Source organism: Scomber scombrus, chromosome 4 (assembly GCF_963691925.1).
Source record: "Scomber scombrus chromosome 4, fScoSco1.1, whole genome shotgun sequence".
Lineage (NCBI taxonomy): Eukaryota > Metazoa > Chordata > Actinopteri > Scombriformes > Scombridae > Scomber > Scomber scombrus.
Window position 1 is genome coordinate 28,666,345 of NC_084973.1, and position 25,173 is coordinate 28,691,517.

A 25,173-nucleotide genomic window follows, 5' to 3' on the forward strand; every position below is an offset into this window, starting at 1 on the left:
ATCTAATTTTGACGTATGTTGGAGACTCACCGTCAGCATTAAAATAAAAGCACAGACGAAATGTGCCTCACCTCGTCTGACATCAGCGTGGCGATGGCTCGGCCAATCTCATGGTACGACTTGGCTTTGCCTTTGGGTCCAAGCAGGATGAACAAAAATCTGCAAATAAAAAAAGAAAAACACTTTATGTTAAAAATCTGCATAATTTCACATCACGGCATCTTTACTCCATTATGACATCATGGCCATCTGTGCAGGAAGCAGCTGTGTTTTTCATAGATTTTTGAATATAAGGACACATTTACTTAATTTGACTAAGCAAACAGACATGAAGTCACTCTGTTTTGACTGCAGTGAAGCCGCTGTATATACATTCCAGCCATTCAAATGCCTTACAAATGTTTCTACAAGCTACATTATAACAATACGCCCTTAAAGGGAGTTGTTTAGTATGAGTTTGGCCATAATGGTGACGCATTAGATACGTCTGCAGCACAGAGGAGTTCATATTTCATGTGTGCGGCTTGACAGGTTTCCTCCACTGTAATTTTCAACTGTATGAATAAAGAATTGCATAAAATAAACTTCTCCTTCCTCCTCGATCATCACAAAACTGGGCATATAACAGCAGAGAGCAGTTCAGTGAAGCTACTGTGGTGTTTTTCCATTACACATTAAAATCTTTATGATCTATTCCAGGCTTTTAAAGTATTTTTCCAGAGTTTGAACTCACTGTCACTGTTGTAATATTATGTAAGGTGTTAGCTAGACAACTAGACTCCTGACTCATGGGAATTCTGGACTGACACCTTCTTTCTACATTGAAAATTTAGCTCCTATTTAAAAAATTCCAGCAGTCAGGACATGAATCTCAGCCACCTTGTGGGAACAGGGACTTCTGTTAAGGCTCCCAGCATCACAGCTTGCTGCAGACGAACAAATGCCACAAACGGTGCATCTAGGAAGTCCACCTCCCCCACCAGCACGTTGGAGGCTTCGGCGTCTCTGGGCAACTTCTTCATGAACTTGTTCCTCAGCTGAAAAAGTACAAAAGAGAACAGGAGGAGATGTTAAATGCTACGTTCACACCATCAACCTGCCTCGTATGCTGCAGCCTGAATTAGACGACCTATATCAAACAGGACAATCCCATTCAGCTTAAATACCAAACCAGGAGGCTCCCCTTGTATCTAAATAATTAAAAATTGTCCGCCTTTGTGTCAACTCTTTTTCTCCTCTGCTGGTAATTCTGGTGAGTTAACAGTGGAAATGTAATAAACTAAATGTAACCAATGAATTAAACTGTAATGGTGGATTTTTTAAAAAACAGCAATATTTTTTAAAATGCCCTTTAAAAATGCCTCTAGGTGATGTTATCAGACACTTTCTATCACTACACTTCATGTCCCACTCACTCCATCAGTTGTTCCCCATGATAACATTAGTGGCTTAGTGCTTAGTATATGTGCAGATTGATAATGTTAATCAATCAAACTTCAAAGACAATGAATCTTAACAATTTAGATAAGATTATCATGGAAAACCACTTTGTTATATATTAACTTTAAGAACAGCACAGAGCACACTGAAGACTTTTACTAGGACACAGCCAGTGACGTTTAATAGGACGTCTGTGTCTCTGGATTACATCGAGGTATGTTTTACATCAGCGTCTTCACATACAACACATAACACTTACTTCAGTTTTTTCTAATTAGATGAGTAATTAACCCTAACCCAGATGTTAACAATGTCCTTATCCTCCGTTGCACAAGATTTACCGTAAAAACCGGTGTATAAGTGACAGTGACATTTTGGGGGGTGTCATGTCGGTAAAAAAGCTTTTCTATTGAAGACTGGTTTATTTGAATGCACCAGTATCTATTCATTTACAGATTCCTACGTTTATTCTCTAAAACGTTTCAATTTACTTTTATTTTAAATACAATAAAACACACATATTACACCTGAAAGGTTAAAGGTTAATGGTCCGGTAATGATTTGCTTAACTGAACTGGACCAGTATATTAACTCTGACCGGGTTCAGGTTAGGCTATGAGTGTCAATTAAACCCTTTAAAAGACCCCATTAACTTTAAATATTTGATACAGTGTGTCTCACCAAGCTCACTGTCCTCGGACTCTGTGTCTTCTTCAGATCTGTGCTCATACTGTGTGTCTCTGCCACAGCTCAATATAAATAATAAAAGCTGCCCATTTGTGCGCTTTTACACATTACGCTTCAACATCAGCTGCTGTCTCGAACTAGTGTCTGAAATACTTCTGATCATCACACTGAATCATTACCCGCCAGAGTACCTGCCTGCTTTTATTTTTTATTTTTCTGTACAGCATACAGCAGTAACGGGTCATCAATAGTCTCTCTATTTCCATTAGCTGCAGACACAGCTGGAGCGTGCAGCGTGTGCCTAACACTGCTGTTTATAGGACGTTATAGTTCATAAGTGTGGACGCTCACATCATTATGTTTAAAGTTATAGTTATTTGTCTTAGTGTGGACGGCCTTTTACAGACCTATGATAATATCCAGATCCAACCTCTCTCTGTATTTTACTGGTGAATAGGACACACCGGTGTATAAGACGCACCCCACTTTTAAATGAAAATAAATCATGTTAAAGGTGCATTTTATACACCAGTTTTTATGGTAAATGAAACACCCTGTAATTCAGCAGGGTGTTTCGTCGTCAGCTGTCCCTTCACATGAACTACACCAAAAAAGGATACGCAACCATTAACTGGCTGCTGTTCTGAATTTTAGAAATAAAATATCTTACATGCATTCAAAATGTTCCTCAACTAGCGCTACTTGAGACTATTTTCCATCCTATTCAGAAACTCTTGTGGCTAATGTAAAAAAAAAAAAAAAAAAGATGTTTCTGTAATATTTCATCAGTCTAATTTACGCATGAATTTATTGTAAGATATGGATTCTATAAAGATCTTCATTACCTTTTAATACAGAAGCCAAGAACAGGTGGTCTTGCAATACATTTTTAATGCCGTTATAGATCACAAGTTAATTATTTTGTTATTTTGATATAACAAAGCTAATTTATCTCATTATCACAAGAAAACAAAAGGCCAATTTCTCAAGATAATAAGTTAATTCATCACAAGAAAATGACTTTTTTTTCCTGGCTGCTGGCTCATTTTGTTCAGTATGGAAATGAATATTAATTGGCACGTTGCATGTCACTCCTCCATTACACTGAACCAATGCTACATCTATAATAGTTCCCTCATAATAGTTATTACAAAATTGCTGTCACAAGTGCTGGCACTCATGGAAGAAGTTTGAAGAGATATGCACTCCACTTAGCGGTGGCACATCTCACTAATTACACTGTTATATAGCCAGAAGTCAGACTACGTGGCAAAATCTAATTACACTTAAAAAAATACTTAGACCAATTTGTGTCTTCATGAATTGATATGTTTAAAGCATCTAAATTACTAGTGGTGTAAACTGATAACCAGTAGAGTAGGATGCACTATACATGCTTTCCATGCATGATGAACAATAGAAGTAATAAAAGGAAACAACCTTTTTGTTTTCTTTGAGATTACCGGTCGGTTATCTCGTTATCTCAAGATAACAAAGCTTGTTACATTCTACATTAACATATTTGCTTTGATAATTTTTCCACACAACAGAAGGAGTAGTACGAATGAAACTATAAAACAAGGCTGTTAAGAAAAATTACCTCAGTTTTACTACAGCTTTAATTTTATTGTCACTGCTGCTGGTGTTGATTTTATGTTTGTGCCCAACTTTTGTGGTAATTACCTAATTTCTTCAGTGGGCTTATTTAGGTTTTTATGTGTGTTGTAAAATGTTGATAACTGTGGTTTAGAAAGCTTTTACAGCACATAAACTTTTTCTTACTAGAGTACACTCAACTTGATAGAAAAAAAAACATGAGATATTTAACTGAATTAAGAGTGCCAGGATTTAAATTGGGTTAGATCACAAACTGCATTGACATTTATTTAAATTGGAGTAGGCCGTTAGTAAAAAATACATAATGAAAAGAGAGAGAATTAAAATAATTTCCATCTTGTTTGGTACCAACCAGCAGTTAAAACCTTAAAGAGGACTTATAATGCTTTTCCTTGTTTTCAAATCATATGTCACCATGTTGGATGTTCATATTAAATATTGCCAAAGTTTCAAATAATAAGATTAAAGTATATATAGAAGTAATTCCTGTGAGTAAAAAGGACCAGTTCTCTGCTCTGAACACTCAGTTTGCAATAGTTTTTTTCTACTTTCAGCCCAAACCAACATCGACTCGTGACAGATTTCTATATATAATCATCTGCTTTATGCACAAGGCACAAGTTCACTGCTCCACAATGCAAATATAACAGTATTTCTCCATTGTTTTGGGGCCAGTCACACCGAGCCATGACTTGAGTGGAGCTAACATACTGTCACTGTTTTTCCATTTCACAGCACGGAAAAGTAAAATACGTTTTTTAACCTATTGGAGGTGTGGTAGTCATCTGCAGCTCTTTATCTAACATCATCATCACTGGAGCTATTACAGCTTGTTCACACCAGTAGTAACTTAACACAACTCTAATGCGGCTGCCTCTCGACAAGCCAATCAGAAAATATAGTTGGCTAAAACTGCCATTTAGACACAGAGACTGAACTGAGGGGCTGCATAAAGGGCCAGTATGAGATACATAAGCAGTGTTTCGAACTGTAAATCATGCAAAGCTACTCCAATGCAGCACCAGAATAAAAACATAGTGCTAGAAATGAGCAAAATAGGTCTTTACTTAAACAAGGGAAAATAAATCAAAATGGAGACTGGTTATCTGTCTCCCACTCAACATCAAGCCCGCTATATCCAGATCCAGTACTGGCAGGATCGCTGCCGTCAACCATTGAGAGCTGAAATCCCATAAACTTGTGACCTTCTACTGGTAGGATCCAAACAGATCCAATCAGAGGCTGTTGAGCCTTCTTGGCAAAGAGTTTGTCTGTAAATGATTGAATCGAGAGGTTAAACCTGCGTAACAGCGCACCCTGACCTGTGTCCGATCACTGCTAATGCACACCACACTGCTCGTGTAATCTATACCTCAATCTGTTCCTGTCCCTATTTAACTGAACTGGCATGACGCAGTAATTCAACTATGTCAGACATGAAGTACACTTGGCACATAAGAACTTAAAACTGAGTTAATGAATTACTTTCACTGTATTTTACATATGTTAACTGTCCGCTTCTTCACCTCTGAAAGATCAAAAGCATGACCAAAGTGGGACAACATATGAGACCTGATGGATTTTTCACAATTTGTATTTTGGATATTGGACAAACGTGTGTAGCATGCTTTCTTATATACAGTCTATGGTAACATGTAAGGCTTTATGGACAAAAAATATTTTTTGTTTTCTTTTGTAATTTTTTTCATTGGTTCTAAAACTAAAGAGAGCTGAGGACAGCTGTGGAGTGTTAAAATACTTGTTTCCTCGTTAGTCTGGCAGTGCTGCTTTGGCAGCAAAAAGACACCTTGCTGCTGAATTTTGGAAAAAAAATGTTATATATATTTTCAACACCACAAAATAAGCTCCATTCACCCCAGTTTTGTTGGGATAGTAGCAAAAAACGTAAAGATAGATGTCTTAAAACACGGAGAAAAAAACTATATGCTTGACTAGAAACAATGCATAGGCCTATACATTTTGTCATTTGGATAATTTGTAGTTTTAAGGGAAAGTAGTTTGATGGGAAAACTGAGAATAGGCAAGTTACTGAGACTTATGCATACATCATAAAACTCTTCACAAAATAGATTAAACGTTTTAACTACAGTACACAATGTAGGCCTTCTGGACAGTCCAACAACCCAATTATGAGCCATTATGAGTTATAATTCATATGAGCTTTACAGTGTTCATAATTCACCTATGCACCTCTAATCTTTCTCCAGTTCTTGGATGTGAATCTGCCAAGCTCTTATCTCCATGCCTATCGTATCTCTATTGTTAAGTTCTCAAACATGAAGCCAGTGTGAGAATGGTCAGTGCACGTCAGCCCACGGAGGAAACGTCTGAATGTATTTATAGGCTGAGTGGGTGTAGAAGCGTTTCAGCTCAGGAGATGTCCTTCCTGTCCAGTTGTCTTTCTCCTGCTCTATCTGTCTGTCTCACAGGAAGACTAACTGTATCAGTCTGACCTAATTCTCCTCTCTCAGAGGCATGAGAGCATATGAACCAATGGGTGCTGTGAATTGTGGTAATCTAAGTATTCCACAATCATAATCAATGGAGTTTAGTAGTTTAGTTTGAGTGAGTGGGAATAGCAGAACTAATGGGAATTGTATGGTGAATAAATCTATTCACAAGCATTACTAAATGAATACTGTGCTTTTTATCCCAGCAGAATTACCGCAACATCACATCTAACCAACTATGAAGTACATACTTAGGTTATACACTTCAATACAGCACTGTCCAATCACATTCATATACATCTTAATTCTACTACCCTGATACCTGTTTGCACTTTTCTCATATTTAATGTATTTGTTTTAATTGGCCAGTTTTGTTTGTGCTTTGTATGACCTGCCAGTTTTAATTTGATGCTCTGTGTTGAAGCACTTTGTAACAAGAGTTCATAAAAGCGCTCTATAAATAAAGATAATCATTATTAAAGATTATTATATAGGACTACAATCATCTGCTGCACTGTAGTAAAAGCAAGCGATGCTCTCTGCAGGCGGTTGGTGTTGTAGTATTCTGGCAGAAACCAACGTTCACATATAAGAAAGACAGATAAGATAGTGTGAACTGTGAACTATACAGTTACCAGAGGGCAAAAGGAGAAGTAAAGATGCCACAAATTCAGCATGGAAATTCAAAGATAAACACTGTGAGGTAAGAGAAAAAAAAAACCTCACACTGATATCTCCTCTAGGTGTGACAGATAACGGCCTGGTGTATTGTAAAGTAGTGGAAATGGACTGGAAAAGACTGGGAGAGCACAGGTGAGTGTTTGGGTGTGTACTTTCCATTATAAATTAATCATTAATTCTATCTTTCTCACCTTGCTCTCCCTTTCTCTGTTATTCATTATACCCGATATCATTCTGAGCCTAAGCATTGTCCTCACTGACACCCTCCCTCTCGCTACAGAAGCTCCACACTCACTGTCCATTAAAGGAAAAGTTTATTCACTTTTACGACAGACTCAACAAACTGCAGAGCGGAGCAGAGATTTTTACGCAAGTAAGCTGAATATAGTTTTACAGACTTGGCTGTAGCAGGTTCACAGCAGCTGGGGCAGGCTGAGTGATGACAGCAAAGTCTGAACAATGTACTTTAGACAATGCTATCTGTGATCTGAGCCAGCGACTGCATGCTGCTCGCTCTGACTGGTTTCTTCAGCTCTGCAGTCGATGAAGCTAGATCAAGGCTGCAAAGGTGAAGGTTGGCCTCTCAATGCCTGCCTTAAGATTCTGTCATCGTGTTGAAACACACTTTTAAAGCTCATTCATTAATATGACTGTAAAAGTGTACAAGAGCACTTTTAGTTAGTTTTGGACAGAGCCGTTTCCCTGTTTATAGTCTTTGTGCTAAGCTGACCTAAATAGCTGCTGAGCTTCATATTTATTGTACAGATATGAGCGGTATCGATCTTATCTGTGTTCTCCTGAGTGACTCTCTGTGAAGCAGAACATAGTTGAGCACATGTTTGGCCTACAGGAGAACTTTAAATGCTACTTTCCTGATTCGCAGGGATCTAAAACCTCCAGTGGGTGAAGTATCCCTCACAAGCTGTGCCATCACTAGAGCTGTGTCTAAGTCAGACAGAGTTAGTGCTGCTGGTCACACTGCAGGTCAAGACTGGCAGTAAAACAATCATCCTCCCACAGGTTTGGATTGCTCATTTCTAGCAGGTAGAGTTCTCCTGCTTGGCTCAGAAATCTGGAAATGTGTTGATTCAGTTTGGCACCACATACTTATGTGAACCTGAGTTTTTCTACTCTAGCATACCTGAAAAACAAATATAGAAAAAAAACCTAAATGCTCAGCATAACTTCAGGATAGCACTTTCAAAAACCAAGTCAGCTGGTTGAAAACTTCAACCTGTTGCATACCTCTCATTAGATTTCATTGTTCCATAGGATAAATATTATGCAGATTAAAATTAATAAGATTTTTGCTCAATGTTGAGGTTTAAGGTTGAGGGACAAACAGAGGGTAAGAAAGGGAAAGCTGAGAAAGGGGTGAGAAATAGAAATGAGAGTAGAACATGTTTGTTTGTTTGTTCAATTAAAAGTGTTTCAAAATGTTATGTACAGACTTTATGACATTACACACAGCAAATTTGATTACTGCTGTCATGTACTTTTATAATGAAATATTTTATATATTAATTCATTTTAAATTAATGGTTTCTTGTGTTCTTTATCAGTAGTTTATAAATGTAGATGTTCCTGATGAATTTTTGTAAGTTTGGGTCCTGGGTGAGACACCAAATTTCTCTTTTGGGTCTCAAGCTGTAAAAGTTTGGGTGTACTACTCCTTTAATCTCATCTGAAACTGACTGAACCAACACCCCACTCACTAAGCTGTAATTAAATGTTGCTATATTTTTATATTCTTTATTTATTTTCAGTCTGAAAAAACTGAAAAAGCTACTGAAAACATAATTTTCTGATAAATTATTTCTAAAATTCTGATTCTGAGCTTAATTTTCATCTAAAACATCTAGTTTAAAACGTTGCTTATTTTTGTCAAAACTTGCGGGCTTTCAAGAGCTGGCAAACAATGTCATCATATCCACAGCTTATTGATTTATCTGGTACAACTAAGTTGACTCTCATAGACTTAAATCTTGACGGAAATAGACTCACTACTATAACATGGTCACAACTATTTATAAGTTCATCAAAACATGTAATTATCTGTTTCGTGTCTGTAGGGATGTGTTTTAAATTTACAGCAAGGCTATAGTAACACCAGCTTCACCACCTACAGAGTAAAATGCCCTGCACACAGTCTGACTTTACTACCATCGAGCTGACTCACCTGTTCTTTCTCCGGTTTGTCTGAAATGTCGTTCAGGCTGCTGGACGTCAGGTTCCGGTGAGTTGTGGTTGGACTATCTGTTAAAAAAACACCAATCCTAAACAGTTAAACCAGCTTCACCTTCACCAGGATATGAGAACTGAACGGAGAAAAAAAAAAAAGAGGACGGCAGTGACCCAAGAAAAGACAGTGGCCCAGACAGTTCACTCCCCAAGCAACGCCAAAAACAAGACAACAACGATCTTCATGCAAACCGTAAAACAGAAAGAAATTTAGCTTTAACATTAACCGTCACCTGTTAGTAAAGGATGGCACATTTTCAATTTACATTTTAAGGTTAGCTGAGAAGAATATTTATGCAGGATTTCACTCAGATGCTAACTGAGTGACCGAATGGGACGATACTCAGATCTATAAAGAAAATGAGCGATTGGAAATTGCAGCAGATACTAAATTAGCTAATAATCTAAATATGACAAACTGTTTGCTACATCAGACTGTAAGAAAATAAACTGTGGTTTTAGAAATGGTAAATACTGTATAACAGAGTGCCACTCTTACTACAATGTTGACTATTTGGATACCCATACATAGGAATATCTGATCGTCTTTAACGTCTGAATTTCACATCAAACTCTTCCACTAAGGGCCTGTCTCCTCTGAGGCCGGTGAACAGCAGAGACTCTGATTGATGCTCTGCTGACTTTTGGTTTCGGCTTGTCAAACTCCAGCGTCACAGGTCTGACAGAAGACACGTGACCCGGCTGCAGTCCTGAAGCTGTAAAGAGATACGAGACGATATCCGGAGAGATGCACATCTCCACGAGAGCAAATTCTGATGCCACTGTACACTTTCATATGGATTGTCACTTCTGCCCCCCCTAAGCATTGAGGGTAATACTATTGTTGACAGTATGATGCAGCCAGTATAAATAAATATGATGAAAAAATGATTGATAAAAAAATATATATTGCGCTCACAGGTTGCACTACTTGAGGATTGAATAAAATAACTAAAATAGTGAATTTATTTACAGGGTCTTAGCCATCTACAGCTATAAAGGGATGGAAATAATCCACTAAAGTAAATTTAAAAAGTCTAAACTGTAACAGCTACACTATGAGAAAAGGTATTTATTCAGCATCACTACTCTATAAAGCACATCAAATTATTATTCTACTGTTACACCACAAGGGTTTGTTGTGGCTACGTTCAAACTGCAGCTCATCATTTCTCAGTTCTGATTGATTGTTTCCACAAATATTTCATGTTTTCTGCTCTTTGTCATTTTCCAATTCACCTGCAGACAATGAGATACCGAGGCCTCATCATCCAACTAATGGCAAACATATGACTTTGGTGTCTAAACAGATTGGTTGAGCTAATGCGGTTATTTTGAAGTCGATTATATAATTAGAAAGAAAGCCAAATACACCAGAAACTTGGTGTGGTCAAAACTCAAAAGTTATTGTTTCTGTACTCATGGAGGAAAACGTAGACTCAGAACTGATGTCGATGGTCTGCAGCGTGAACTGGTTCCAGTCAAACTTACTAAGCCAGTCCATGCTGGTACTCCTTTGGGTCTGCAAGTCCTCCATTGAGATGCGACCCGACAGGCAAGTTACAGAGTTCTCAAGAGGACTACGGGCTTTTAGTAGCAGCAGCAGGTTATAAAACCCCAATCCAGGGCAGCAAGAAAAGGAGGGGGGAAAAAAAGAGATGGAAGGGAGAGATGACACAGAAGAGTTGATAGACAAGCCCACTTCACCAAAGCAAGTGTTTATGTTAGCAGGATAATTAGATGTTAAAAGATTTGCACATGATTATTCTGTATTTTTAACAAGCTGTGCAGGGTATAAGAGTGAGGCATGAATAGTAGTCTCATTAAATCAGACCATGGGTCATTGGAAAGAGATGAGTTATAAAGTATTTTAATAAATCCTATGATGTACTTTATCCTCGCAAAGTTGTAATCAATTAATGATTATCAGTGACGCTCTTTATCGCTGTACTGTGATCTCGATAAGAGGCTTTTTATGTGGTGAGTTTCCATCTGACCGCTGCTTTTCTTTTGATACTCATGAACCTGTTTTATTAATATGACAGCAGGTAATAAATAGCTTTTATCTTTCCAAAGACCCATGACTGGCAACAGATCAATTACATTGTCAAAACAGTGAAACATCTAGTTACTCAATCAAAGCACTCATACACATTTGTTATTAAAGTCTATTAGATATGAGTGTGCTGAAGGGCTGTCACTTTTTCCCATGTGTGTGAAATGCTGTTTGCTGCTATTTGAGATTTGATCAGCTTTTCTAGAGAGAAATATTTATTTATAGTTGTTAAATTTGCCTAAACTCCACTCAAGGATATGATATGCAGAATGCACTAGATACATGGTTAATCCATTTCATACATCAGCAGCTACAATCACATTAAAATGCGTCTCATAAGCCAATTTCTTTCTGTATTTTTCCTTCTTTTTTTTTGCATGAATGTGAAATAAGTTCATCTTGTTATCATTTTGTTTGAGATGAAATAAAGTGACAGCCCGTCCTGTGTGCTGAAAAGAAGAGTTAAAGTCTGCTAAAGCTGAATAACAAATAAATCACATAAAAAAAAAACAAATAATGAACTTTTTGATTATGTTTTTTACTGCGTTAAATGATAGACACTGGGGGTGTTTTATGATTTCATTTAGCCTTGGACTTTTATCACCAGTGTCATAAATTCCATATCTTCAGTGTTGAAAGTCAATTTGAAAGTAGCTCCACCTGCTTTTACAGGTGCTGACAGACGTTTACTTTTCCTGCTCAGTGGAATTTGATGCATCCTCTGAATGCAGTTAGTGGACTATAGTTAGTATATTAATAGTGTCATGAAAGTGATAACACTGGTGGTTTATGATTAAATAGCAAAAGACATATATGAACTAAGAGCTCACGAGTTGCAAAGCTTTAGTGAGCAGTGAAGTAATATGAAGGTTTTTTTGTGTTTCTTCTTGATATTAACACTTCAAAATTATTGTAGTAGGGCCAAATGTTCTGATAAAGTACAAATATAAACTAATAAGCACAAGCTGGTACTGATTCTGAACTACTTTGGTGCCACATTTGTGGGTTCATGCAGAGGAGGGCAGCAGTGTGCCCCTTATCACCCTGTGGTGTTTCGCACTGCCCTAAAAATTCAGCATTCACCTCACGTCACAAATTAAAGTGACCCAAAAAAAAAAGTTAATTCAACCCAGTAACGCAGGTGTGAATAAATGAATGAATTATGAAGCAAAATAGCTGTTTTTTGTTGTTGTTGTTTTTTTAAAAACAAAAGAAGACTGCACCAAACTGGCATAAGTATTACCGTTCTCCTGGTTGGAAAACAGCCTACTTGCACTGGAGACTGTCTTGCCGATGTCAGCCAGGGAACGCAGGTTGGACTTCTTGGTTTGGTGACGATGTTTCCGTAGCAACGTGTACATCACCTTGTCCTTCAGTTCCGCCTTCAGCTGGCCGCACTCTATCTGGTTGTCGGTGATCATCTCTGAAGATACAGAGATGAGAGAAAGAGAGAGGAAGAAGAGGAGGAAAAATGAGTTTAATGAGACTTTAAGACATGATAAACTGCATTATTATATCCGAGCACCAATGATTTATTTTCATTGCGCTCTAACTGATTTTGAATTATGTCTGAAAAAAAACACAAATTCCCAATTTAAAAGCATCCAAAAAGAAGTCTTATAATTGCATATTTTGTCTGACAAACAGTTAAAAACACACATTTATTGAATTTACAGCAACAAAACACTGAGTAAAAAAACAAAATGATTTGTACATTTATCTAACATGCAATATAAAACCATTTACTCATTTATCAGAATTGTTATAGATTAAATTAGCTAATTTCTTTAGCACTTAACTAAATGTTGACATGAATTTATCAAGCATTTATAGACCAATGTTTTCTATAAAGCTTTAAGTAGCAACAATACTTAACTATTTATTAAAAATAAAGCAATAAAAAAACAAATAAATGAACTAAAAAAAACTATTGTGTTGTGTGAAGGTAAATTCTGCTGTACTTTCAAATGAAGTTGTCATTTTGTGTCTATTTCTTCCCCTCCGTGCAGCCTTTTATCCAACAGTCTTAATATAGTAACAGCATCACTTAAAGCAAACAGCTAAGTCATCACACAAAAAAAAGTCTCTTCATACTTGTGAGGAGACAATTAGTGCCTCCCAGTCTGTAACGCTCCTGTATGAGAGTCTTTGTGGCATCATGAAATGGCTCAATCACAAGGTCTAGCCTATTTTTAAAAAGAAGGTCAGAAGCCTGAATGCTGACAGATAGCAGCCTCGGGGAGTTTTCTCCTCTTGTGGAGAGGTAGTGCTGTTAATGGCCCATCAGTCAAGTCGGCTGGCCTCAAATCAAGAGGCCCAGCTCCGCTCGGCCTGTACAGTCCGTGCAGCACAGTCAATTACTTCACATTAATCACTCCTAGTGGTAACTCTTCCTCCTGCTCCCTCATGCAGACAAAAACGTTGGGGTGGTGGCATGAGATGAGGAGGGCAGAGAGAGAGAGACATAATCATCTCAGAGCAACGGAGGAGGGTTGGCAGTCCTCAGATTAGGAAGTTTTTTATGTGGCCCTTCACAAGCTACCATTTGAGTCCACTAGCGTTCTATTAAGCAATGCATTAAGGTCTTGACCTGAGCTCTGGCCTTTTGTTACTCTTAAAAAAAAGATAGATAGATATAGATAGACATAAACCTAAACGCAACACCACAGACCAAAAAACCCAAAAATCAAACTGGCAGATAGGTTCTTGCTCCACAGATGAAGATATTGTCATTCATCAGGTATTACACAGCAATAATAAAACAAAGTGTGTTATAATTTTGCATCTCCTTAACCTGCTGTCCTTTTATCAATGGCTCTCTCTCTCTCTCTCTCTCTCTCTGTCCCTGTGTTTGTGTGTGTGTTGATTGCGTGAGTGGAGACAGGTGTGCCGGAGTCACACCAGCTGCACCTCATCACCGTTATGAACCTTTCTACAAATACCCAACTCTGCCACTACCACTCTGCTTTAGTCAGTGTTAGTTAGTCAGCTACATTTCACCTGCATTTATCTAGTTTTCTTGTGCCTAACCCTGTTTCCTGTTTCCTGTCTCCTGCAGTTTGGTCTCCCCTGACTTCAATCCCTTTGTCTTATCTTGTCTTGTCAACTTTGCCTCCGTGCCCTGGATCTTCGCTCCTCAGCTCCAGTTTCCCAGCTACCTGCACCAGTCTTCGTTCGTAGTTATCAACCCGAGCTTCTTCCTCAGACCTACATTCCCTTTCCCCAGCCTTTACAATATATACCTTTTTATCATATCCCTGTTCATTGTCTGCATTTGGGTTCACCTGCTCCGTCCCAGGTAACAATGTTTAATAAAGAATAAGTAAATGGTCAAATCATAAAAATATTCCCATATAAATTGTATTATTTATTTCATTATTTATTTATTTTATTATGTATTTTGTGCTAATTCATGTATTCTTACTATTATGTTTTTAATCAACAAATTGAGTTATATTTAATAGTATAACTACAAAATAGTCATTGTCAAAACTTTTTTTTCCTACCCTATAACTCATAACTTCAAGCATCAAAAGAATAATGAACCTTTTATTATGTTTGGGTAACTCAAAGTAGTATAACATAAGATATAGTACATATAAGCAATATAACAATGTATATAATGTAATGCAACAAATGGACATTGCTGGAATAAAATGTTACCAGTTAAACATAATCTATCAAATCTAAAACAGTTTGTGTCATTATCCATAATAATTACTATGAGTATAATTGTGGATAAAAGGTCAGAATTAAATAATATTATTATATCATCAATTAAAACTGTTTACTACCATTTTAAAGGTGACAATGGCCAGCTTGTGTAATAGTATTATATATTATTGAAGGTAATGTTGCTACATTAAAACAACTTCTGTTGTTATCCTTCACTAATTCTATCATTTGGTTCCACTTCTATACTTCTGGTTGCTAAATAGATCAAATCATGTTCATTAGCTTCATAGATGTTCGACTAGAAGAGGCGACCAGAGTCAAACTTACCGACAACCTGAGGCAGAGTGGAAGCCTCCATGTCCAGCATGATGGTGCCTTTCTCTATGCATGTCCGCAGTTCAAACAGGCTGTGTAAGGACAGCGTGGCCACGTGCGGTTTACTCCAGCGTTCACCACCCTTCTCTACCTTCTCCTCAAACTTGATCCACCTGGAGAGATTTTTTAAAAAGGAGACAAGAGATTAAGCTAATTTTCTATAACATCAGCTTTGGTAAGCAAGTGTAATTCTCATTGAGACATGAGAGGACAGTCACCACAGGACAAACAACATATTAACATGCTAACAACTCAATCTACAAATATAATGACATTTTAATAACTGGACTTAAATCCTAAATCATAAAAAGCCTTTGGTCTGTATGGAGTTGTGTCTCACAAGCAAGACAGACTTAGAGGTGATGTCAATTTGTGTACTTATACAAATAATTTTATTAAATTCAATATTTAAAACAATTGTATTCCATTACCTTTATTTAATATAAAAAGTTATAATGTAAGATCATGCCAAACTAGTTGATATGGTGTTTTATTGAGAATTTAGTGTTTTTAAGCAAGTTGAATTATTTGGTACAAAGTTTTTATGGTTACACCACTTAGACATTTTTACCATAATCCTCTAATATATTCTCTCAAAATGGATTAAAAGCAGAAATGTTATGCTGGGTCCACAAAAAAATAATGTGTGCAAGATATTCGTGCCTTTATTGACCCTTTGACTATTGACTATTGACCCTTATACAGATTTCATGCTTTGTAGCTGCCTCACAAATCTAAACAGCACCCATCACTATTTCACTGAACACACAAATCATGTTAGATAATCAAAAGTCTGAAAATAGGAAAAGAAGATATCTAAAAAAAGATTATCATCATGTGGGTAGAGATTATGTGAACTTGGCTCCAAGCTCTGGGAAAGTGGAAATAAGAAACATCAATAAAAAATGAGTGACAACATGTCCAAAGTATTTATAAATTCAAAGGCAAGTTGTTTTGAGTGATAAAACTGAAATTGCCTTGTATCATTGCATAAGTAGTAGCACATCAAAACTGTCTTTTTGTCACTACTGTAATGTTTCTCATTAAAGTCCAATTAAGTGATGTCTGCCAGGCATGCAACAGGTGACAAAAGGTCATATTGTTGCATTTTCAATTAGTGTTTCCAATCTGTATGAATTCAATACTTTCTTTTGTGTTTTTGATCAATAATTAAATCATAAATCAACGCTTGACCTGTGATGCAGCTTCATCACTTTCATGTTTTTTTTTTAATCACTCCCCCCTCCCTCCCCTCTCATCCTCAGAGTCAGTGGGGTGAGAAAACTGAACTGGTACTGAGCAGTTGTTTCTATACCAGGGGTTTTATTTGGTCCGCTTGGCTGCCAAAATTGCACTTGGCAGGCAGCCAGCACTAACTCTGCACTTGTGAGATCTTTTATGCATTTTGAATCCTGAGAGTGCTCTTGGTTAAACATTGCACCAGGATCTTAATCTCTGCAGTTCTTTGCGTGATAATAAGTTTGACATGTTACATTCAAGATTGATTTATTTCAACCTTTTGTGAGAAATACAATTATATAACAATTTCATTTCAATTTCACTTCAGAAATAAGTAAGATAACAGTTTTTAAGAGTGATCTGGAAGCTCGGTGCTCTTTTGAGCTTTTTAACCCTCTTGTATTCATTTCTGGTACTTGAACTGTTTTAATGTGGTAATTCATTTGTGGCCAAGTGTTGTAAGATCTGTCAGACTGAAATTTTTTTTTCCTGGTGGGAAAACTGAAATCACCTTGGTTATTAATAAAGCCTTTTCTTGATTTTTTTTTTTTTTTTTTACTTCTGATCTGATTTGGCTGATAAAATCATCCCATGTAGATAAAAATGTCGGTTCATTTGTGATGATTAAGTTGGGGTTTTTTTCCAGGTTGGTTGACATGACATGATCAGAAACATAATTCCCAAGTTCGCAGTGTCAAAGCCAGTAATGCACTCTCATCTCATTTGCATTTTTGACTGACATATTTGATCTAATCCAGGTTAAGAGAAGGTTAGTAAAGGCTCCCAGTGGCTTGATTCTGCAGGGCTGACATGTCGTTGGTCCACATTTTGAAATATTACACATTTATGCAATTAAAGCCCCTCTGTAATAATCTTTACCAAATCAAATAACAACTTTCTTTCTGAATCTCTACAAACTATCAATACAAATGTTTAATGCTGAAGTCGACTGTAAAAAGTTTAAATAGAAGTTAAGCCTTTAGAGTTAACTCGAGTTAAAGTATTTTAAAGTATACTGGAAGACTCTGACAGCAGTGTTCTTCAGTCAAGTTCCTCTACAAATCATTCAACCAACAGTGAACCAAAATGTAACTTCTATCTACAGTACAATTGGTCAGAGGTTAGGATAACAATTCAACTCATTTGGAGCCTCAAACAGCAGCCCAGGAATCCAGTTTCCCCCTGAGAGAGCTTCACTCATCCAACGCTAATGATGTATAAACAATCATCCCATCTCGTACCATCCCATCCCACTAGCGGGCCACACAGGAGAAACCTGTGAAAGGCTGCATGCTCACTTTTTGCACTGCACTGCTCCAAATGCAATGCACACTGAAGTGGATTTTAAACTGACAAAATTACTGAAGATGGCAAACGTTTGTGAAATCATTGAGGTAGTTTGGCTCTACGAAGGCTGTTCAAACCCATCTGAAGTTTTAGAAACATTGACAAATAGCAGATTTTTACCATAGCTGCAGTACCAGGTTCAATTTAACCATCCAAATCTGAAGGTTTAAATACAGGAACTTGAGAGAAAGCCTTAAGAATGACATTGAGGTCCTTACCTGGCCGTTTCCTTCCACTCCATCTCCTGCCCATCCACCGACAGCAGCTCATCCAGCTCGGTGAAGAGTTGAGGGGGCGCCGGGCCGTCATCCTCCTCCCCAAGAATGAAACGGATCCTCTCGGCTGCTGGTGAGACTGGGGAGAGAGGAAAAATACTGCGGTTCATAGGCTGGCAATGCTGCCCGTTGGGCAAGGGTTTGGGCACCGACTTCCCCTCCTCAGCTGGACCTCTCGCAGTGACCTCAGGAGGAGGTGGAGGTGGTGGGATTTTCACTATGAACTCCTCTCCTCTCTCCTCTGTGTCCTCTTCCATCTCCTCTTTCTCCTCTTGGTTATTGTTGTTGTTGGACATCTTTAAAAAACTCAGTGACCCCCCTTTCACTCTCTGAATCAGCTGACCCAAGCTTTGCTCCTCAGATAGCAATCGGTAAGCAACACAAGCTCACCAGTGCAGGAGTTCCCCAGTGCAGCAGCTAGACCCTCATTAAAGTCCTTCTACTCGGGTGAAGTGACAGCCACTCTCAGCTGCCTGCTCCAGCACTTGGTAAACCAGGTAGGAGGGGGCAGATGGGGTTTAGGGGGTCCCCTCAGTGACAGTGTCCCGACAGCTAGCCCCTTCTCCCTCTCTACATCCCCCCCCCTCCTTCACTGTTCAAACAGGCCTTCCCCATTGGCCCTCCAGCCTTGGCAAGCTGCCCTGGAGCCCCTCATTAACAATTAGGAAATGGTTCACAAACTGGCCTATTCTTCAGCGGAGGCTTGGCTTTCCTTCCTCTTGTCTTCTCATTTGAATATTTATTGAGCCAAACAAAAAAAAAAAAAAAAAAGAGCCAAAGAGAAATTCAACAGGATTGAAATATAAATAATACTTTTCAGTGCTATTCAAACACGTTGCAAGTGGTTGACACCGTCATTTTTTGTTCTAACAAGTGGAAAGTCTATTTGAACTTTGAATGGGAGCCCGCAAGTAATTACTGCCCCCCTTTTCATGAAAGCAGGCCCATGCATGTAGAAAACTGCACACAAAGTTAATTGTCATCAGCAAACAACCACGTAAGACTGGTGCATGGTGCATCATTAGAGCTGCTGCTTGTTCTTGGAAAAAAAGATCAGATGAGCGAAATGACAGCATCGTTAGTTAGAAAAACCCTGACTCACTGTGATCCTCTTCCTGTGTGCAGGTGCTGCTTGATGGAGATCAATGTGAAGTCAGAGTAGGCCTAAATACAGTTTACCGTGCCTTCAACATTGTCCACTTACACCAATTTTATTGCAGGGAAAGCACAGGTGTAACCCACTAATGAAGCAGAACACCAACATCCAACATCCAACACCTGTGTTTTCCTGCTATAACGTCAAAATGTTGGCCGTGAAAAAGGTCTACTAAGGCTAAATTCACTGTCAGAGACTTGCCGAGTCATGTCATATTGGACAGCAGCTTCTGTGGGAAAAGTCTGAGTGGATAGAAATCATTTTTATCTCTCTGAGCAAACCGAAATTAATCCCTGAGAAGAAATGCTGCTAACGTCTCAGGTTCAAAATGTGATATTTTTGACGGCTCTAGACTTTATATATTTTAAAAAAAGTTAGTAAACATGATTCTATGTTAAATCAGTATGTCTAGTTTTCATGATGGCATTTAAATAGCTGTATGTTACTTTAAATTACATCTCTGACCACAGACTGTATATAAAGATGACATCAATGGAGGTTATCGATTCAGGTCATCAGGTTCATTTGGAGCAACATCCAAGAATGTAATTGATAACTTGAGAATACGTTCATTAAACTTTTAGATAGAAAAATACAAAAACAAGAATTTTACAGTGGTCCTGAGAGCTCAATACACTGCAACTTAAGAATATACAAAATGAGAAGAAAACTTCATCAGTTTGTCAACACATGTACAGCATTTAGAAAACATGCTGCAAATTACTACACTCTTCAGACTACACCTTTAAGGAGTTGACGTTTAAATGCTTTTAAAAATTTGATTATCTTAAATGAAGCTGAACACCTGGATTTCTACTCAATGTCTTGATTGTTTGAGCTATGTTACCACGTGTCAGAATCAAAACGGCGATAAAGACTGAGATAAGGATGCTGTAATTACAAAAAACCCCACATACATCAGTTCCTTTGCAACATTTCTCAATCTGACTTGAGTTATTGGTTTACAGAAAAATACTAAAGTCCAGCATGACAACTTTAAATTCACATTCCTACTATGCATGGAGATGGAGAGAGAGAGAGAGAGAGAGAGAGAGAGAGAGAGAGAGAGAGAGAGAGAGAGAGAGAGAGAGAGAGAGAGAGAGAGAGAGAGAGAGAGAGAGAGAGAGAGAGAGAGAGAGAGAAGAGAGAGAGAGAGAGAGAGAGAGAGAGAGAGAGAAGGGGGCATTTTCAAAAGGTCTGTTTGAGAGTCAGGACCTGGTTCTAGGGTTCAGGTTAAGGCTATGGGCATGAACTCAACTGCATTATGTCATTGAGGATGTATCTCTGTGTGTGTGTGTGTGTGTGTGTGTGTGTGTGTGTGTGTGTGTGTGTGTGTGTGTGTGTGTGTGGTCTGTCATAGGCTACTTATGGGGACCAGTTCATTGGGGACAGCTTGTCTAATTGGAGACAAAAGCTGTGTCTCCAACTGGAAAAAAGATGATTTTTGGGTCAGTGGTTATGGTTAGGATAAGTCTCCAGGAAATGAATGTAAGTCTATGTAATGTCCCCAAAAGCGAACATGATCTATGTGTGTGTATATGTGTGTGTGAGTGAGGGATAATAACAAAGTCTCCTGTAGGCCTACTGATTACATAACAGCTTACTAATGCTGTGCCATAAGAGTTTTGACTACAGTTACTAAATATATTTACATTTGACTGCTTTTACTCCTCAAAATGCAGTCATTCAGTGCTCATTATGAAAAAAACAAACATGAGAAAACATACTTCTAACTATCATGGATACAAAAACTTTAGGGTTAGCAGGTCTGGCATGATCTGCAAAAGGTGAGAGGGGACACAAGCCTAACATGTGCCATATTGTTTAATTAATTAATTAATTAGCACATTATTGGAACATCAATAAAATGTGAAAATCACTTTTCATTGCAGGCATTAGAGACTTATACATAAAGTTGGTGTGAAAGTGGGAAGAAGGGAATGATAATCGAGGCTAACATGAGACTTTTAAACTGGACTTTCCTTAACTTTTACCAACACATCACCCTATAACATTACAGTATCCACATACTTATTAAGTGTATCATTCATTCATTTAGTCAATAGTTTATTGGCCAAAGGTTAATGAGGTAACGGCTTGAAGTTTCTCCTTATCGTGTATTCAGCGGCACAATAACAACAACAGCAGGTACTAGCCAGACAAGCAGCTGTTAGATTACTAGGTAGGGGATAAACTGTCTGCTGGCACACATACTCACACCCCCACACACACACACACACACACACACACACACATTTCCACAAGCTGCAACTAGCTTAAGTCACCGCAACCTGTTTAATAGCACCTTGACTGGACTAATTTAGATGTGCGTTTCACACATTCAGCTGACGCTCTCATTCAGGGCGATTTACACTGATTACAGTAAACAGTTGGAACGAGCTTTTAAATACCTATATTTCCCAAATTACATGCAAACAATGGTAAGCAGTGCAAGGTGGGGGTCGAAACCTTGGTTCTGTACTGGAGGTTCACATATAGCACCTACTTCTGTGTCCTTTAAATGTGTCTTCATTCAGTATAAGTCATATAAAAGTCTAATATTAGGACAATGTAAACAAATAAGAGCCACGCAGTAAATGTATTATGTTTCATAATTTGTATGACTTTGTTTGACTTTTGTTTTGCCCCAAACAAGAGTTTACAACCCAAAATATTCTGTTTACTATTGGAGAAGGTTAAATAAGCCAGGGAATATTCACAATTCAGAGGCTGGAAAGATACAATTTTGGCATTTTGACTTAGAGGGGGAAAAAAATCAAAATAATTGCCCGTTATTGACAATCAATTAATTCAGTAATTCTCAAACTTTTTCACATCAAAGACCCTCAAACTAACACAAATTAGACTACCAACACCCATTTGATACGATTTTTGCTTTTAGATATTTTATTACAGAAAGTGTACCAAAACAGTCATATATTCTGTTGTGTCACTTATGAATTGAATTATAGTAAGAATAAAATGTTCTCATTTTTGCTGGGGACCCCTTTTATCCCCCTGTAAGACCCTTGGGGGTTACCAGATCACACTTTGGGAATTACTAGATTAAGGAGACTAATCATTGCAACTCAAAGTGCGAGAAAAAGCAACAATTTACAAATAATATTGGGTGAAGGAAACAGATCTATTTAGCATAAACTAATCTTTGCACATGATCATAAAAGACTGGAATCCATACTTTTCTGCCTGTTCAAACCATAAACTTTATATGTTAATAATTTTGAATAATTATGAGCAGGTAACGTAGCATAAATGACATGATAACATTTAAATTATGTGTGACATTGAGACTAAATTTTACCTTATAGAATAAAACCTTTAAATATTTGAATGTTTTGATGCTTCTTCTTACACAGTGATCACCTAGATGCATTTTTTTAATCAATATTATACATGACAAAGACAGATTTTCTAATCCTCCATGAGAAACTGATGCTGTCTCGCCATGCTATCCAAAGCTGGTAACAAGCACAGTACTGGTGTCAATGCAATACTGTCCCACTCGAGCAGTTGCTAAGAGAAAGGTGGGGATGGGTGAGGAGGGTTGGAGGGGGGTGAGGTTCGGGGCAGAGTGAAAGCAAAGAGGGGTGAGAGCTAGCACGAAAAGGAGGGATAGAAATGAAAATCCCATCGTTCAAACGCAATTTCAAAGCTCTGTGTGCTCTAGCCAAGAGCCATGGGCATACAAAGAGGACTTTGTCCCAGCAGCAGAGGCTCATGGGATAGGGGATGGAGGAAGAATGCCCGCTGCCCGGCAGAAAGCTTAGTGTGACTGCCACTAAAGGCCTGTTTAGTCCCACTCTTGACATGCATCCTACACAAATACCTTCCATCTCCTCTGACCTTTTTGAAAAACCTCAGCACAGTAAAGGGCTACATGGGATCTAATAGCAAGTTCATTGTTTCTGACTGTACATGCAATGATAATTCCACTGTGCGTAACCTCATTGAAAGCAAACAGGGGATCGCTCAGAGTACAGGAAATGGTTTTGTTTTGTTTTTTCATGCCACAAAGTCTGACATTCAGTATGCAGGGCAGCTAGCACACAGGCAGCAAACAGGGATTGGGTTGAATGCAGAGTGACACCCTGAGGGTGATTCATTGAGAGCACAGTATTTATACCCAGACCATCTAGCTCTGGTATTTTGTTGTGATAGCTGAGGTGGGCAAGCTCTGATGAGAACGTAACAAATACCAGCTGAGGGGAAAGAAGCAGGAATGAAGTTACTACTTTACTGTTTCCATGTAAAGTGAAAGTACAACCACGTTTTCTCACGTGTGCTTTCACTGTAAACAGCACAGGTCAGGTTTACGTTTATCTACACACTTCAAAAGGGATCAATACACCCCCATTGTCCATGGAGGCTCGGCAACAGTACGAGCATTTTTGTGAATCATTCAATCATTTGGCAATAAGAGTAAATCAATTACAGTCTTAATTCTTCTCAGTCATCATTTAATGTGTAGTTTTCCTGTCAAATTACGACATTGTCCAACATGGTGCATCTTCCCACCTTAACTAGAGGAAAGGCAACAATACACCAACTGGATCTACAAAAATGAAGTGTTTAAATTACTGATTAACTTCAGTGTGCAAATGTATGATAATGTTCACAGGATAATTAATTGGCTAAAGTTGTAAATTGTAACTTGTATGATCACCAGCCACTGTGGTTACAAGAGGTAATTACGGGATAATGACACACTCAGTTCCCCAGTCACCCGCTCACTTTAATGACGTGTTCAATGGGCGACCTGACTGGAAGCAAACTGAATCTAACCAAAATCATGGAAAATACAAATGTGTTTTAGTCTTGCAATTAAGCCTTTGAAGTGTTTATCTTTGACATGGCAAATAGCAGGTAAGACAATTAATTATTAATACATAGTTAAAATTATTTTATGCGTTACCCACAGATTACAGGACAACATTTAAAAGTCAAAATGTTTAAAGATCTTTAAATTTGTGCCTTTGCTTGCCTGCTGTGTTTTCTGTTAACCCACTTAACCAATACAGGCAGGACATGAGTTACATGAACTTCTCAAACAGGCATGCAAGGGTAGAAAAATGTAATTTGAGTACAATGTCAACCAGTAAGGATAAATACCACTGAACGAGCAGAGGTTTTAGGATAGAGACCAGATGGACACCACACCTCTTAAGGCACCTAATTGATATTTACATGTAATTTTAGGTAGCGATAAATAGTTATGTACATAAAAATGAATTACAACTGAGCTAATATGGCTAATTCTTCATCATCTTAGATCTAAATCCACACAGAATGTACTATTAGAAATATCAACTAGTGAGTAGCTGCAGCTGCAGATTCAGGTATGAATGAGATGGACTTTGTCTTATCCTTTAGACTTTAGAGTCACTTAAGGGGAATTGATTTTCATTCATGTTTTCTGAGAAGTTGTAGTGTTTTTGGTACATGTGCACTAATGAAAGTACTTTTTTTTTATCTCTGTGTCTGTTTTATTCCGAGGCAGTAGACTCAGTAGAGAAGAATCAATAGTTGAGTTTTACCAAAGAGAAATTCTTCAGTGATACAAAATCATAGCATTCGGTATCTGTTGAAAGTGAGTCTGATAAATGGAAAGGGGTCATCAGCACTGAGTAATTTTCTAATTACTGTCAGATAAAGGGGGAAGATTATTTAACAGAAAAAAGGGGGGTGGGGGGGTGACACAAAGACTGTCTAAGGACCAAAATATTCCTCTGAGTTTTTGACGGTTCGGCAACTCGGGACAACTCAGTGAAGACTAAGAAGAATCCAAAAGAGGAAAACTTGTCATAATTAATGCTAGGATATTACCAACTACAACAAAGTTAAATGACTAAATGACTGTATCTATTTATGTACAGCCTCATGTCCTCTTACAGG

The 25,173-nt window shown here is 37.9% G+C and overlaps 1 protein-coding gene across 5 annotated transcripts in view; it reads right to left on the bottom strand.

Annotated features, from left to right (window-relative positions):
- Window positions 1–25,173, bottom strand: part of slc4a4a (solute carrier family 4 member 4a) — a 60,894-nt gene that overhangs the window by 16,671 nt on the left and 19,050 nt on the right. For 2 of the 5 annotated variants that reach the window (XM_062417977.1, XM_062417978.1), the window contains 6 exons: window positions 18,048–18,183; window positions 15,196–15,356; window positions 12,464–12,616; window positions 9,076–9,152; window positions 880–1,037; window positions 72–159 (listed from right to left, as the gene is read on the bottom strand). In XM_062417977.1, the coding sequence (XP_062273961.1) occupies window positions 72–159; window positions 880–1,037; window positions 9,076–9,152; window positions 12,464–12,616; window positions 15,196–15,356; window positions 18,048–18,183 (773 nt within the window). Of the gene's footprint in view, window positions 1–71; window positions 160–879; window positions 1,038–9,075; window positions 9,153–10,628; window positions 10,725–12,421; window positions 12,617–15,195; window positions 15,357–18,047; window positions 18,184–25,173 lie in introns of all 5 variants that reach the window. The other 3 variants (XM_062417979.1, XM_062417980.1, XM_062417975.1) reach the window with 3 other exon arrangements.